Source organism: Coturnix japonica, chromosome 4 (assembly GCF_001577835.2).
Source record: "Coturnix japonica isolate 7356 chromosome 4, Coturnix japonica 2.1, whole genome shotgun sequence".
Taxonomy (NCBI): Eukaryota; Metazoa; Chordata; class Aves; order Galliformes; family Phasianidae; genus Coturnix; species Coturnix japonica.
In genome coordinates this window covers 43,773,612-43,790,985 of record NC_029519.1, presented here as the reverse complement: position 1 = coordinate 43,790,985, position 17,374 = coordinate 43,773,612, and the positions used below count along the sequence as shown (strand labels likewise).

General features: G+C 40.4%; 1 protein-coding gene across 2 annotated transcripts in view; it reads left to right on the top strand.

Moving 5' to 3' along the window:
* Window positions 1-16,235, top strand: part of TECRL (trans-2,3-enoyl-CoA reductase like) — a 51,458-nt gene extending 35,223 nt beyond the window's left edge. For both annotated transcript variants that reach the window (XM_015861575.2, XM_015861573.2), the window contains exons 5-12: window positions 3,408-3,523; window positions 6,038-6,143; window positions 7,849-7,921; window positions 9,233-9,276; window positions 11,550-11,607; window positions 12,810-12,895; window positions 13,315-13,360; window positions 14,275-16,235. In XM_015861575.2, coding sequence (XP_015717061.1) covers window positions 3,408-3,523; window positions 6,038-6,143; window positions 7,849-7,921; window positions 9,233-9,276; window positions 11,550-11,607; window positions 12,810-12,895; window positions 13,315-13,360; window positions 14,275-14,402 — 657 coding nt within the window. In that variant the 3' untranslated portion in view covers window positions 14,403-16,235. The remainder of the gene's footprint in view (window positions 1-3,407; window positions 3,524-6,037; window positions 6,144-7,848; window positions 7,922-9,232; window positions 9,277-11,549; window positions 11,608-12,809; window positions 12,896-13,314; window positions 13,361-14,274) is intronic.
* Window positions 16,236-17,374: the final 1,139 nt, after the last annotated feature.

The window sequence follows — 17,374 nt, the reverse complement described above, 5'->3', positions numbered from 1 at the left end:
GAGTTGAAGGGAGTTAGATGCTAAGTTTAATGTGATTTGGGAACTTGGGGATTTTCAACCGCCTGTTTCTGGTTTCTCAGAAATCCCAGCTGCTTTCTGTACACTTGCAAGTAGCAGAAGTCTGTCTAGTACCAGCAGATCCTCCTCCTTATGCACACATACTGTCTCAGTCTGACCCAGGCTCAGACCTGTGACCAATGCCTTTGTCTCACATTTATCGAGAAACTAAGCTCCATCTGTTTGATAATTTATGTCCTGCAGCTGTTTTTCCATCCAAGTTACCCAGGACATGCTTATGCTTAAGCTTTTTTATTTTTTCTTTGCATCTCTTGCTGTGCTGAGATCTTCAGGCAGTGGCCCCAAGTCCTTGTCCTGCTCCAGGTATTGCCCTCACACCACAGACACCACCTCCCCTGCTTGAAACAAGCTGCCACGTTGGCAGAGGACAAGAAACTATCACCACCAGTGCCAGTAAACTGGGAAACTGCCCCTACATGATATGGAAAAAGCTATGGGAATGGAACAGCATGGCAAAGGTTGTATGGCCTTTCCTCAGCTCCACTCTGCAGCTTGTCATACATGTGATAATGTAAGACTGTGCCAAAAGGCAACATGATACAAGCTTGGGTGCATTGTGTAGGATTACAGAAAGGGCAAGTCGTAAACATTACAGAAAGGAATTAGCTGATGCCTTCATCTGAAGATTGCTAATCCATGGACTGTTCATTTGTAAAGGTTCTCTTGGACATTTTTCAGGCTTTTTCCACTCCATCCCCTCTATTTATAGCTTTCTTTTGTCCTTTCCTGCCTTTTCCCAAACCGTACACAATATGCTATTAACTCACATCAGAAATCCTTCCACCCCCTGCTGTCATCCTGTTGGGACAGTGTCAGGCATTACGCCAGCTGTGCCCACCAGCCAGGAAATTCACCTCACATTCCCTCTGCACTACAGAGAGCAAAACCCTTTAAAAACCTCCTTTTGCCTCTACAGTCTTATCTCTCCCTCTATATACCCTCTGCCTCATGAAGTGTGAGATTATAACTCCCGACCTGGTTGTTACTTGGTTTAGCAAGGTGTTACAGGCATGACAACCTGAACAAAGGATTAAAAAAGAGATGGGTTTTTGGAAACTCTAGGGAAGGAGGTACTGTTCTGCTCAGGCAGAATGATATACATCACTGTTTGGCAATTATTTTCCCAGTTCTCCCATCATCTCTTGAACGATGGAAAAGGAGATGAGCGGGTTGGAGACTTCTCTATTAGCCTACCTGTGAGATGTAACTACAGGACATAATGCCAGACATTTGAAAATATAGGAAGAAGATAAATGAACAATATGCATGATATAAGAAACATAGAGTGTACAGATGTGGGGAAAAAACGGGACAGTTTCATCAGGGAGTTAATGATGAATTTAATTCTTTTGAGCTGTGGACATTGTAATAGAGATGTAGCACTCTTTCAGAAAAAGATCTTTGTGTTTATTATGGACCACCACATCTGGCTGCACCTGAAATAATCTAGGCAGGCCCACAGGATGGTAAAGAAAAAGTAATTTTCTTCTAAATATTGGCTGTTTCAGCATTTCTGTAGAAGATAAATATTAACTGAAAATCAATAGTAAAAGGATGGTGCTTGTTTTGATTGTCGGTGGTTAGAACTGATCGCATTTTGATGTTAATTTAAGACTACTTTCCCTTCCACTTACTTGGACTTGTGGTACTGGTAGCAGAGTTTCTTTTTTCACTTCTGGTGAATTTAAAATCAATGGGACAGAGAAGGAGGGCAGAAGTTGCAGGAGGGGAGATAGAACAGAGGGAAATAGAGTGGAACTCATCCAATGTGTCAAAAAGAAAGGGAATCTCATATTCTAGAAAGTGAATGCTGCTAATCTCAACTATGTTCCAGCAATATGATGTATTCTTGACAAATGCGAATAAAGCCCTGCTGGCCAGACAGTGCCTACTTTGATTGCAAATCTCACAGCTGATCCTAGACCACGTCTCCACCTGGGCGATTAATGCATTGGATCCATCAATGCTTGTATTTTGTGCATTAGGTTTTAACAGCAGAGGCAGATTCCTACAGTATTTATAGAATGCCTAGTGCAGTGAGTCCCCAAATTGTTGGGAACAGACCAGTGCAACTGAGAATAAGACAAAAATCCAATAATCCTGTGGCTGTGGTGTGTTCCACAATGATGTGGGCTCCCAGACTAGCCTTGATGAAATGTTTCCATGCACAGAGGCACACGTGCATTACTGCTCTTGGGACTATGAAGTCTAAATGTAGCACAGAAGTCACGGTATCCTGTGGAAAAAAGAATTTGACATTTCTCCTCTAGAGAATGCTCAAATCTCTTTACTTCTGGAGACAGTCCAGCTATTAAAGGCCAACATTTCCAAAGCTTCCCCCTGTGGTAGGGGAAAATAAAACAATGCTGAGGATGCCAAAGCAACAAAATCTACTTGCAGAATATTTCAGACGAGAACATTTTCTGTCAAAGCTCTTAAGAATAGAGAGAAGAAAAACTGTGCACTGAAGGTCAGAGTGCCTGCCAAATTCTATTTTTGAGAAGGTTAGTCTAAATTCAGGGTTGCTCCCTTAAGCCATGGGTATTTACCTGTTACAGTTCTACAGCAGCACAAGTGGCTCCCCTAGCCTGTTAGTTAAACATCTTTACCCCTTAAGCGATACTATGCACTTGAGTTATGATTTGTCACTTACTGGTGTAAACATGTAGGGTTTTGTAATCCATGCAGGTTGCTTCTGTGGGTGCCTGCACAGGGGAGCTCCTCTCCATCACTGGCTCCAAGCACCATACATCAGGCAGATTGGCCCCACTCTTCCACCCACCACCAAATATTGAGCTGTGATCTCTCACTTCCAGAGGACTCTGCAAGCAGCTAAGATTCAGAGCTACATTTCCTTCTCTCATACATGGTTGGCTTTAGACTAATGTATCATGTAACTACAAAAAAAAAAAACCCCAAAAACAAAAAAGCAAGCAAGCAACCAACCAACAAACAACAAAAAAACACTGGCAAAACCCAAGCTGCTTTTAGTTTCTGAGCCCTCATTTGCTGTGGTATTTTCATACAAAATTAGCATTTGATGGCACAGCCAAAAGTATAAAGATGAGATAACTTCAATTTTGACCATATTCCACAAAACTTTTGTGATTGGGTCAAAATTCTGCATAGAAACCTCACTCATTTGCTAGATGGATTTTACTCCTTTGCTAAAGAGACAGAAAAAAACACCTAGGTGTTATGTCCTCAAAATGAAGCTGAAATAATGTTTGAAGGATGAATGGGTGCTGTGGATAGGGTCTTTCTTTTTCTCATGCCTTTATTTGTGTAATTTCCCACTCTGATCCAGATATTTTATTTTTCATTTCTAGTTTTTTCTAACAGAATACACGGGGCCTCTACTAATATACCTGCTCTTTTACATTCGTCTCTCAACTATTTATGATCAAGTGGAAAGCACGAAGAACTTCCGCCACCCAGTGGTTCAGTAAGTGACACTCATGTGAATCATGTCCTGGGGACAAGGAGCTGGAGGGATGGATGGTGGCAGTGTGTCCAGGACAGGGTTGGAGGCAGCACTCCTTCTCAGCTAGACTGGTTCCAGAGTAGTATTCAGATTTGCAGATTGTTCTCATCAACCCTGACTAAAAACAGGACTACATTTGCAAAAGTATCTTCAATACTCTGCTTGCAATGAGAGACGTAGTATATTCCCCTAATTGTTCATACTCTAGACACACAGCCTCAACAGAGGGTTAAACAATAATCACAGGGTAGTAGACATCCCTCACAGAGAGGGGAAGACATGACTTCAGGTGTTTCGCTCTCAGTCATTTCCCAGTGCTGTCCCACTCCACTCTGTGTAGTGCTAGTGTACAGCATAGCTCTCACTTAGGTAAGAGTGAGGAGTTTGGAGAGGTCTGCATAACAATAGCCAGGTTATAAACAACTGAGAAGATCAAGAGAAGCACCACAGGAAACCAATGATTTGTTTTTTGGAACTAAGCTCTTCAAAATGTAGTTGTTCTTCAGGGTCACATGATACATCTATGAGTTCTGAGAGTTTTAAGAAATAAAACATTCAAGTGAGAAACACAAGTAAGAGCTCAGCCATTATTACAGAGGAGTGAAAAGCACGTACCGTATCTGGCTGTAGAGAGAGAAAAAAAAGAGCATAAATACAGAAGCAGAAACCTGGCACCTTTGCTTCTCTCCATCACTGTAATGCTAATGAAAAACAAAACACAAAAGCTGACCGCAAGGAAATCGGTTGATGGCTGGACTAGATCATCCAGTGGTCTTTCTAGTCTTAATGATTCTATGATTCTATTCTACCAAATGTGACCTGGTTAGTCTGATAGAATCGAAGAGAAACGTAGAGATGACAGTCAACCAATACAACCTTTGAGGACCTCAGACAGTTCCAAGCATTTTGTAGGACTCTTGAAGAGATCTGCTTGATGAGGGAGATCAAGAACTGCTACAGATAAGGAAGTGGCAAGCAGTAAAGCATGGTAACTGCCAGGAAGGCTCCAGGCTCTGCACCACACTGGGAATTCTCACACTAAGGAACACAGCTGAGTTTGATTCTCCTCATTTTGGGGGCACTGGTGGAAGGGAAGGTGGTAGGTGGTCAAGGAAAACCAGGAGCACTGGAAGTGGAAGGGTACACAGGGAGCCTGAAGAAACAGCTTTCCTCTAACATTCTTTGCATACTGTAATTGCAGGATCGAGGGAGTATAGAAACACAGTAAGTGATGCCACCATTCACAGATGGAGAAACAGAGGCTTGGAGAGAAGTTAAGGAACTTAGTAGAGCTGGGAATGAGAACACAGAATAGCTGAATTCCAAGCCAAACCCTTCCTTCTTTTGCTCATTTACTTAGAAGAGAGAGTTTTCAGTAGCTCAGAACAGACAATTTAACCTTCTTTTAAGTGTGCAGGAGGTGTTCAGAATCCTTAAAGTGACTGTTCCTTAATGGGTGCACATTTGAGGTCCACATCTTAAGCCAAATTAATTTTAAAATTCCCAACAAAGCTGGAAGTTTGCTCTGGCCTTTGGTTAAGTCGTTAATCGTTTGAAATTTTCTTAGCTCAAATCTCTCTGGTTTAATTACTTTGAAATTGTTTAATCTTTGACTTTGGATACCATACAAGACGCATAATAAAAGTATTGGGGATTTCGCATGCAGAAAACCACTTTTCATTTATGTTTTATAATTGGTTTGCACTGAGACAGACTCTGGTAGTATGGTAAATGTAACCAAGATAAAATGCCACGAGAAATCACTCTTGACATTTGTTTTTGAAACTCAATCTCTAAGAGCTTCAACTCATTCTCTGAAGCAAATCAGCAGCACCTGATACTGCTTCATAATCTTCCTCAAAAGAGAATCAGTATAATAATTTCTACAACAATTACCTCAGTGCTTTGTAACAGGGAACAAAAAAGTCATCAGAATGGATTAACTTTGCAACAAAATCTCATTTTGTGTCCGTAAGGAAATGAAATACAAACCACCACCATGCAGCTACTCAAGTTGGCAAAGGACAAGGAAACCATTCAGAAGCTATTCAGAATGTTTTTAAATGTCAGACACATCCTGCAGGAACATTAAGGTAGCCTTAAAACATGGGAGACTTCTTTTGGAAAAGCACGGCAGATGTCTGCCTGTATACACAGCTGTCCTGCTTTAATGTCCTGTCAAGGCGATGCATCACATTGAGAGCTCGAGGAGCTCTGTTTAATTCAAGGCTAGTAAAAAGAAGCTGTTCTCCTGCAAAATAAAGGCAACTTCGTATAGCACTGAAAAATTATTCCATTAATCTCTGATTCCAGATGCTTCAATTAAGACAAAATCTTAAATCTCACAGTTTCACTGTTTAAGAATATTAGTCCTTCACTCTTTTTGTGTCATTAAACCGTGAAATAATAAAAATCAATCTTTCACTTACCTTCATTTCCTTTATTTCTTCTTCTTTTTTTTTTTTTGTCTTCCAGCTTGGCCTGCTTCTGCCATTGCTTGCACTACATCAGACATCTTCTGGAGACGTTATTTGTTCACAAGTTTTCTGGAGGGCACACTCCCCTGAAAAATATGATAAAGGTGACTGTGTATATCATTTTGTGTAAGAGAGAATAACCCCACACTGAGGCAGACCTTGGAAGAAGATAGGAAAATAAAAAATAATTTATTTCCTAGCTCAATAAATTAGGATTAGTCAAAATATAAATATAGAAAAAATCTCACGGCCATGTCTGCAGGAACATGAACTGAAATGAATGTCCATTTTAGCTACTGCCTGTCAGTGTCCACTTTGACTCATCCACCCAAAGGGATGGTTGTCACGTCAGGATATTTTTCAGATTGAATGCTATATTTTATGAGATACAGTGCTGCAACAATAAGCAATGCTGACAGAATCACACTCCACTTTCTTGGTGCAATATAAATACAGAGTTAGAGACAGCCTTTGCATTAGGAATTTAAAATCAAGTTACAAATAAATTATAAATATATCCCTTATTCTATAGATGGAAGCCCCAGGAAAGAAGATATCAAGCTGCCTAAAGTCTACTGTCTCCTGAGCTGCAGCCATGTGTCATTATCTCATAGGTTCTCTCCTTCCTTTAATTTCACGTATTCAAAACTCATTTTGCATCACCCCACCCCCCGATGCTGAAAGAGCCTTCCTTGAAAAGTTCTGCAATACATACAGCATTTCAGTGATGGGGATAAACATACGGCCAGGATAGGTGACACATCTCCATTTCAGACTCAGAAAGGTGCTAATGAGATTCCCAGTGAGGGGTGCTGTGGTGCAGTACAAAAAACAATGAAGAGGAATATAAGCTATGGCACCTGCATGGCTTTCGAGCCAGTGCTGCTTCTAAAGTGATTCATGAATGTGGGAGTTAAAGACCCACAGTAACTTGTTCCCATGTGTCTGTGATTCATGTGCTTTCTATGTACTGCATAGAAAAATTAAAAAGAGAAAGCCTGTCCTGCTCCCATACTTTGGGTTGGAACTGTATCCTGTCCCAGCACACTGCTCTCCCTGAGATGGTACAGAGTATCGACACATAGAAAGGCTTTAGCCAGTCTCAATAGTTGTCTCAGTTGGTTAGCTGGTGATTTTGGAGTCCTCTCTTGTACAAAGGATGGGAGCAGTGACCCTTAAAAAGGACAAGAACACAATCAGGTTATCCCTGCTTGGGCCTTCCCAAGCTGCTGGTCACCAGGCAAAGCTGGGATGCTGCTTTCTCACAAGCAGATGTAGCAGAGTTGAATCCACACTGGTAGATGACGTAGCTCAAAAGCATTGCATGCCTTTTTTCAGCAGGGTTAGATTTGCCTTATTCGATTTTGCTCTTTATTATCTCAGCTGGTTTAGTGTTCTGTTTGGCTAGATCTATCTTGCCTGGAAACGCTGAGTTTATGGTATTGTCACAGCTCAACTCTTTTAACCAGCCCTAGGCTTTTAATAGTTCTACTCAGAGAAATATGCCCTTCAGTGCAAGAATCAAATAAGGAGAAGAAAACAAATGTCAGTTCCTACAACAGGGATGAAAAACATTCAACAGGCACTGAAAAATCTGCACAGTGCATCCTTTTTTAAAAATTTTTTTAATATATTTTAGTGGCTTCATAACATCTTAGAAGATCTATATTCTGTGTATTCTCAAGAAGCAGCTGCAAAGCCTTTCAGTAGTCATCTGGGCTTTGCACTTAGTAGAATTTATAGCTGCAGTTCAAACTTGCTTATCACCCTTTCTAGCATTAAAAAATATATATTTTTTGTCCATTCCAGGGCTGTGCCTTTTACTGGGGATTCACTTCTTGGATTGCATACTACATCAACCATCCCCGATATACGCCACCGTGTATGTATAAGCACAGAACAAAACTGACCTTGGTTTTAAATAGTTATTGGTGGTCAACCTCAAATCCTACAAAATCAGTAGATGTTCTGACCCTCAGATCCTTTCAAAATAGAACATAAATTCTATTAAAATTAGCTGTGATTCATTAGAAGATATTTGAATTTGGTGTGGCTTTAACAGTAATGCTGCAAACAAGGTTGGAACTTTCCAAGACTTGTTTTTACCTGTCTGGACCATCAGTTTATTAGGTGCACCTTGAAGCCAGACACCAGGTTTATACCTTTAACAACATCTAATTGCTTGACACTTCTTTAAAATGACACTTGTAGGTAAATATGGTCAATATTGGATCACCACCTCTCTGGCATGTATTAGTTAAAAATAAAAGACAGGAATTATTCTGGGTGCAGGAGATGGTGACCTCTACAGCCATGTCCACAGACGGTCATATTGGGAACAGGTAAGTAAAGGCAATGAGGAGCTGTACACTAAACCAGGCTGACAAAGGGCCTGTGAAGAACATCTGTTTAGCAGCCATATGCTCAGCTGCTGCTATGTGCTGCCTTTCTGGGGAGGATTTTTATCATATGCCCTTAACAACATGGAAGAGTTGAGTACCAGCCAGAGAATAAAGGTTCTCAAAAGTAAAGTCATGAGGAAGCTTGTTCAGTGGAGCGAGGGACGTGCAAATGTTTTGTGGCCCTCAGCCATGACCAAGGTTTGTGGGAAAACTGTAATCTTTGGAGATGAATACCCTACAGTATTACAGTGGTCTGGGGACAACAGAAAAAAAGGAGATGGCAAGTGAAGGGCAAGTAAAAACTGCAAAGACTAAGCATGTATGTAGAGACTGTGATGCAGATAGCAGATTCACAGTAAAGCCGTACTACTACTTACTTATTACTGAGCTGTATTGCTAATGGAGATAGAAGGCTGGGCATGGGAAGTCATATGGACAGGACTGTGATTCCCAGCCTTGTTTTTCCACTGATGTTTGCTTTTTTCCTTCCCATACCTTTCCAAGGAATACAACACCACCAACTGCTTTGACAAAGCAACTGAATGTAGGAAGCGGGCAAATATTAGAAAAAGTTAGGTGAAAATTACCTTGAGATCAGTGGTGAAGAGATTGGCATTTCTGGAGTGACTTTACTATTTGCATTGTCTTCATATTGTGCGATAATATCCACTCTTTATGCAGAGTCTGTCAGGAAAGAAGTATTTCTGCTCCTCAGCACTAGATTAATTTCACCCATAGCAAACCATGTGCATACTGTAAAATTCAATTTATAATTTCATTCTATTTTCTAGCATTTGGCCACAGACAAGTTTCCCTTGCTGCCCTTGCTTTTCTGGTAAGTACGAAGTAAAACTTTTATGAATTATTCTGCAGTAGAAACAACTTGTGATTTAGCCAAAATGCAGTAATGCTGCTATGCATGTGTATGTATACAGGTCCACTCCTGTAGTCCTGAGTCATTTGACTGGATTTAGTGATATTAAGAATATTAAGGTTTCTGGGCCAGCAAGTCTTCTAGTATTATTTGCCTTAATATAATGAACTGTATGTGAGAGTGATGAGAACTATGTCATTGTTATTACTACTCATAATCATGCAAAACACTAATATTTAGACAGACTGGAACTTGAAAGCTTTAAAACAGAGGAAGCTGTCCTAAGCAGATTTAGAAGTAGTAATGCATACCCTGAAAAATTTACTCGTCCCTCCCAGAATGGCTGAAACCAAGGAGAGTGCAGACGAAAGGCAGCATTTGTTTTTCAGCAGTTTTAAGCCTGCCTTTGTGTATAAATAGCTATAATTAGGTAAAAACCCCTTTTCAAGTGTTGAGTTTACATTTTTCAGCAGATTGGGAAGAGATCATAGAACCATTAAGGTTGGATAAGACCATTAAGATCATCTAGTCCAACTGTCAGCCCACCACCATGCCCACTAACCATGTCCTTCAGATAAGGGTACTTGCTGGCATTTGGACAGCTCTCCATTTTGGGCAGAAATGCTGGCTGTGAGCATTTTGGTCTCATGAAAACAGGGTGATGCCATGGGCAGACAGAAAAAAAACCAGCAAGAGGACACAGTTATGCATCTTTGTCCTTCAGGCAAACAGCATTCAGAAATGCATTCAAATAACTCCCTATTGAAATTTGAACGCTTTCCTAAATCAGAACCCTTAAAGATCAGAGTTCTGGCAGTACTTGTCTGTGGGGTTTGGCCATGCAACCCTCAGCTTTTCCTGCCCAAATAAGGTGTACAATATGCTCTGAGGAAGGAGTGTGCACACCCAGTGGTGCTGTGTAGCTGCTGCAATAATCCTATACCATGGGGCCAGGCAGCTGTAGTAGACAGTGATGTACCCAAAGCCCTGAAGCCCACGCCCTTCTCGAGCTGAGGGATTACTTGAAGCCAAGCAAACTGAATATTCATCGCTACCAGTACAACTACCTCGTAACAAAACCTCTGCCCATGAAAAGCTGTCCTTTTCTACTGAAACTTCTATGGAAAAGTGTGTGGTCAAGCCCAGAGAAGAGGCTGGTTGAGGGTGTTTGCTATAAAATAGGTCCAGTCCCCTTCAGATCTGCACCAGCCACCGTCTGTTGTCTGAATTCTTACAGCTCTTTTGAGAAATTCATAGCCATGGAAACACAAACTTTCCCTTTCAGACCTCGTGCTGGCAGATTCCCCAACAGTTTAAAACAGCAACATACAATAGGAAACGATTTGAAGCTGTTTTCACAGGATTCTGAAACCTGTGAATAAAATGTTTGAAAGATTTATTTTTCCTTTTTTAAAGCCTTTAATACACATCCTTAGTACATATCCTGATTTAAGTGCATACATCTGCAGCTGCTGTAAACAACAGTACAGAGTAATTGGAAGATTGTCAACAGGCCCTTCTGAAAGATTCTCCTGTTTAGAGAAATTACTCAAAGCAGGGATGGTTATCTCACAGGGTTATAAAGATGGGAAGCGGTATGTAGACTTTAACAGTTCAGCATCATAAAGATGGCAAGGCCTCTTTCAGCAGTTCTCCACTGCCCCACATTAAACATTTCTGAGATGCTAAGGACTAGCTGACGTTTAGCAGTTCTTCTTGATATAGAGCATTATCAGCTGTATTTCTAAACAAGGACATAAGAGCTACTTATGAACAGAATCCAGCTGCAGAGTCACAGGTAAGACAGTAGGAATCCCTACAGAAACACCCGTTACTTTCTAAACTCTTAATTGATTATGGAATTAGTAGGTGTTATCTGTAGAGCATGAATCTGTTTTGCTCTACAATAACCAGTGATAGAACCCAAGGGAATGGCATGGAGATGCATTGGGGAAGGATCAGGTTGGATGTAAGGAAAAGATTCTTCACCAGAGGGCAGTGGGCATGATACAGGCTGCCCAGAGCAGTGGGCACAGCACTGAGCTGCCAGAGTTCAAGAAGCATTTGGACAATGTTCTCAGACAGATAGTCTGATTTTGAGTACTGCATAGAGCCAGGGGTAGGACATAATTATGGAGGCAAAGACTAAGCTGCGGAGTGGAGATTCTGGTTATGTTCTGTAACACAGCCGCCATTTTTGGCTGAACTGAAAATATGTTTTTAATGTCTTGCAGATGTGTGAAGCTGGAAATCACTTTATCAACGTAGCATTAGCTCACCAAAATCATTCAGGTCTGTTTCATATTTGTCTATTAAAGACTGAGGTGTGCTTAACCTATCCATCTTCTACCGGTATACAGTAATTTATGTATCTACAAGAGCAAAATAAAGAAAGATTAAGTAGGTGCCTTGCCATCAGTGCAATGTGTTCAAAATAAATGTGGTGACAAGGAAACATTAGCAACGCTGTTGTTGTTCCAAAACTTGTAGCTAATTTATCTTGATTAAAAAAACCTACAATTTAAATATGGATTTAAACACAGAACTTCTCAAATGCATCCTGTTAACTGGCAACAGAGAATTCGACTTGAAATCAGTTTCAAAAGTTTAAAAACTATATTGCCAAGTTTCTATAGACACGTGCACAGATACACATACAAACACACAAAGAGAAACCCACATATGGGCATCTAAGTGTGCATGTGCAGGCTCTTAAATTCTGCTACCAGCATGGGTTTTTCACGATCTTTTGTACCTGGAGAATAAAAGCCATAAATACCAGATATATATTCTGCATATAGTAGAAAGCAAAATATGTTTTCAGATAATAACAGTGCAATTACTCACAACAGCATTCTTTTCAAGAAAATACCTCACCATGGTGTGGATCAAATTCATGCACTGAAGTCTAAAGCAGTTTAAAAGAAGCAAAAGCAAAGTATTTTTATTTGATTTTAGCATTCCCAGTGTCGAAAGGCATTAAAAATAGCACTTTTGCCAGAACTCAAAAGTGAAATGCAATATGTATGAGCATTATTGTTGGCTGTAGAGAGCCATGCTCTTAGCTCTGGAGTTGTTTTCCCGTTCTACTCAAGGACGAAGGATGAGCATGCAAAAGGGGACAGGTTCATGTTCCTGAGACAGGCTGAGTAAGACACAGCCGTGTCCTTTATATCCCAGAAGAGTGCCTTTAGCTCTCTCCTTCTGACTACTCTATGTTAAACTACTTGTTTCTCTCTTTCTCTGAACAAAGGTCTTACCCTTTGGACATGCCAAAGTAAAAACCAACACATGGCCTGCTAAGCAGTGTTCTCACTGGGATAAACGCATCTTTTACTGTCTCAAATATTTCACACCATTTTCTGACTATAGTTGCACTCTGGAAATGCTGACCAAAGTGATGCCTGTTACACAGGCAAATTATTAGAAGGCCATGTTCTCCCACCTGGAGTAAACCCATGTTTTTTGTTTTTTCCCCCCCCTCTTTTGTAAAGGAAACAAGGCCTGTTTTCCAAGTCCAACCTACAACCCCTTCACGTGGCTCTTCTTGCTGGTATCCTGTCCCAACTATACTTATGAGGTACATGATTTTGCTTATTTGCAAAGAGTAGGCTACTATATTGAATAACACCATGTTTCAGCACATCTGCTGTTTTCCATCCATTTCCCTGCACACCAACCATTATCTCTGTTTCAGAGTCTCCTAGTTCCCACAAGTGCTTCTTCACCAGATCCCTTTCCTCATGCCACTATCACGACTTCCATATATATTCAATTCCACTCCAGACTCCCCACAGATCAAACAGTTAACCACCCACCCCTTCACCCTCATCCAGCATACTGGGCTATCCCTTTCCAGCCATTTTAACTTTCTCCTGTCCAGTGCAAGTATCAGGTTCTTCTTCTAGTGGAAGCCCTTAGGGAAGCGGTCACTTCCAAAAGCTTTCCTTTTTGCTTTATTTAAATATACAATTAACAATGCCTTTTCCTCTGCAACAGGTTGGGTCTTGGATTAGTTTCACAGTAATGACACAAACCCTGCCAGGTAGGTATGAAATAGAACAAAAACAGCTTCAAAATTATTATTTGCTGAGATGATTTCTGTATATCTAAAATATGCCCCAAACTTACATCATGTGAAATGTTGCCATCAAATCTCCCTTGTGACATGACTGCACGGACCTTCAAAGTGCTTCCTTTGGAAAGCTATGGGGAGCATGAGCACAACTGATCATCAGCACTCCCTTGATCAAAACCTGCTCTCTGCTTTTTATGAAGTACTGTTATTTCTTCAGCTTTCACAGTGAAAAACCTTGAAATTTAATAAAAAAAAAAGAATTGAATTTTCATTTACAGACAAACGTTTTTAATATAGGGAACATTCTTTTCACTGTAAAACTGAAATGATACTTCTAATAGGGACAGGAAAACAGACATACTTAGTAGTTCCAATGAGTAAAGATGCACAGAAGTTGCTAATAGCATTTCCCCATTTGCTTATATCAAACAACCAGCTCATAACAGCAACCTGATTAGCAGCGTCTGCAAATCTTGCTCAGTATTTTCCTCCATCCTTAGAGACCTAAACCTATACAAATAGGGTCCCTGGGACTGAGCTTTCCAGAACATTCACTTTTTAATTCTCTCTCCATTTCAAAATAGACACCAATAAACGTTATTCACAGAAGTTGCCCTGCTTTTCTTACAAGTGAGAAAAAAAGAGACTTTCAGAAGCAGTCTAAATTTTTTTTCTGACATAATAAAGATTTGTTTGAAAAGATAAAACCATTTGTGCTGTAGGTCCAGGTGTGGAAATGACCTGAAAATGTGGGGATGCTGCAAGGCTGCATACCAAGGTGCAGAAAGAAACTGCAGACTGTTTTGTAAGCCCTCATATACTCCCAAACACTAAAAGAAAACACATGATCCTTTCTTTTTCTTTCTTTTTTTCCTCGTTAGTTGGCATTTTTGCTTTCCTGATGGTCATCCAGATGTCTCTCTGGGCCCAAAAGAAACACAAGCTGTACCTGAAGAAATTTTATCCAGAGGTGCGAAGAAAAGCAGCAATGATTCCTATTGTCTTCTGAGCTCCTGGTGAAAGCTGAAGCTAAGTGCATACAGTTCAATAGCTAGCTCAGAGTAAATGGGCCATTTAATTCCACAACCAAAGTGGGTCTGAGGAGGCACTACTGGATATTTTTTTCAGAAAATTAACAGATCAAAAAGCTTTCAAGTAAGTGGAAAAACAAAAAACAGCTCTTCAATTCTTGATTCTTGCTAAAAGGTATTTAATTAGATTTTCTGCAATGGAGCTAATTGGGAAAGGATGAGAATTTTTTTTATATTTGATTCTAGGCTAGTGCTTAGCTGGTTTAAATGGGCATGGATGCTGTTAAAATTAATGAAATCCATACACCTAATCTGTGTGTGTTCAGGTCTGGTGATTTTAAGGTTTGGTGTTAGATGTTGACCAGATTCTCAGATTTTTGCATCAGAAGTTGTTTCCCTGCCTCATTTCTATTAAATTGCACAGAAACAGCCTTGTTCTGCCTTAACTCCTCTAAAGCATCACAACAAAGAATGACTGCTATATGACTGCTATGCTGCTAAAATAGTTTAGTTTTACAAAGCTTTTCCTTTTTTTTTTTTTTTTTTTAATTGAATCTGACAGCAAATTGTTCAGTGCAAATAGGCTTCATATGGTCACTGCAGAGGAAGTCTGGTTCTCTTTCATTTTCAGGCAAGCAGATCAGCCCCACAGTCCCGGGGGGGACTGTTTGTGAGGTGCATCCCAACCTGCTACTAACTTGTTGCTCGACCTTGGGTGCATCACTTAAGTCAATCCTTGTTTCTCATGTTAAACAGTTCTGGAAACAGCAGTAGACTTTCTGGACTAACAAGCATGTTAAGATCCTCTTGTTCAGTGCAGGACAACATCTGGCACTTGTGTCAAGCACTGTGAAATTCCTGGGCATGAGGTGAGCCAGAGTACTGCTTGTTATTGGAAAGGAAAGGAATTCAGACACAACGCCTGTCAGTCCCTCTCTGGCTTGCCTCAGATGGTGACTACTGAATGGCTTATGCCATGAACAGTGCTCACAGTCCTCTTCTAGTGTCTAAAGTCTCTTACTTACCTATTTATTGTCCACTACAACTCAGTTTCAACTTGCTAATGGTCTCCTAAATAAATCACTTTCCAGATCTTTTGTTTTAACTTTTAACCTGTTAACGTCTAATTATTTTCTTTCTCTCAATGGAAAATCTGAGTTACAGTAAATACTCAGTTCACCCAGAGTGCTAATAAAGACCACTTTCAGAAAAAGTACTTTCTGTACTCTTCAGTTTCTTACACCAAACAGCAATACTTTGAACCCTTTTTTTTACAGCCAGTGGTAGATAAACGAGTCACAAGTATGTCTATTTTATACTCTAGTTACTGGGATTGCTTTAATTTCGGGTTTAATTAAATGCCTCCGTTTAGCAACTTTAAAGTTTAAATAGTTGATGAGGAAGGCTAAGTTGACAAAATGCCTACTTACCTAAAAGGCTCCTGATTGAAACTGCTGCAGCTTTAAGCCTATCCCAGGCATGCTACCAGAGTGACTCAAAGTATGAGAAGCACAATTAGCTTAGGCCAAATAAGTACCTGCAGGAACCGTTTACCTCCCTACATTACTTGTTGGTCATACAGTATGTGAGGATGGGAAGAAGGGTGTCAGCTCCTGTAGCAAATGACTGAAGTTTTAAAATCAGGTTAAGAGCAAAGACTAGGTATGAACAAATGATGATACACTCACTATAGCAGACTGAAAAAAATAAGTGTGGCTGATATTTAGGGATGTGGTCTTGACTTGCTAAAACTGCTCTGAATTGTATTAAGCTGCTTCATGAATAGTAATAAATCCAACTATTTGCACATTCGTGGATCTTTCTGTGTTACTCTGCCTTCTGGGATTTTCATGGAAAGTTCTGATCACAGGTAACTTATCTTTCTACATTTAGCAGTAATCTCAGCCACAAGCATCGTTCACCTTCTGAACCAAAACCACTGTCCTCACACTGCTAATTACTTCTGTCTAGACTGCTACCTACCTGGGAAAAATTCCTCCTTGAGCTCTAAATATGCTGATATTACTTGTACTATGGAAGGAAATAAATGGTTAACTGCAAATACTTCTGGCAGCAATTTTTATTCAGTACAGACCGAACTTTCTCAGTTAGATTTCCTCCTACATCAGCAAGAGGTAAGCATGGGCAAGGCCACAGGACTATCAGAACACCATTGTGTTTCAAGGTCAAAGGGAAAGAGCCAACGTTGAACATGACCCATCACACGTAAGCCAGTTACCCCTCACTTTAGCCACTAACTCTGAAGTTACTTTACAGGCATTACTTAGGATGTCACCATCACAACATACTGCATGCACTGGTATAAATCAGAAAATCATCATTTTGCAGTCTTGCTTCTCTGTGGGGACCTGAAATTTACTAGTTGCAACAAAAATCCAATCTTTTCCTCTTGAGGTAGCTGCCTGGTTCCATTATCCTCAGTTTTTGCACCTGGAAAGTTGTTGGACTGTGTGGCAGTGAACCTCAGCATTCCCCAAGTCTAATTCCAAGACTTTCAAATGAAATAGCCTAAATTTGGTCCTTCAGTTTCACAGGCTTTCTTTCATGCTTTTGTGACCTGCTCTTGGTATGAAAAGCCAATGTGGAAGAGACCAGGCACCAGCTCAGGCTCTGTGGTGGTGCAGGGAAACCCTGTGATGGGGAAGTGATGAGGCAGATGCTCCTGTACACAGCCTGGCAGCGTGCATGTGGATGCCCTGTTTGAAAAAAACCCTTAAGACCCAGCCATATGCTCGTCTTATAAGGCAGCTACCACATCTTCTCAGTTGACGGGACTGAAAATTATCTCAGTGATTTCATCATTCCACAGGACACTGAAAGCAGAAATGAATAGGCAGATGGTCATCCTTTTATAAAGATGCTATTATCATTAAAATATCTTGTGCTTTCCATTGTTTCATATAAAGTGACTTAAAATTGGCTTTTATCA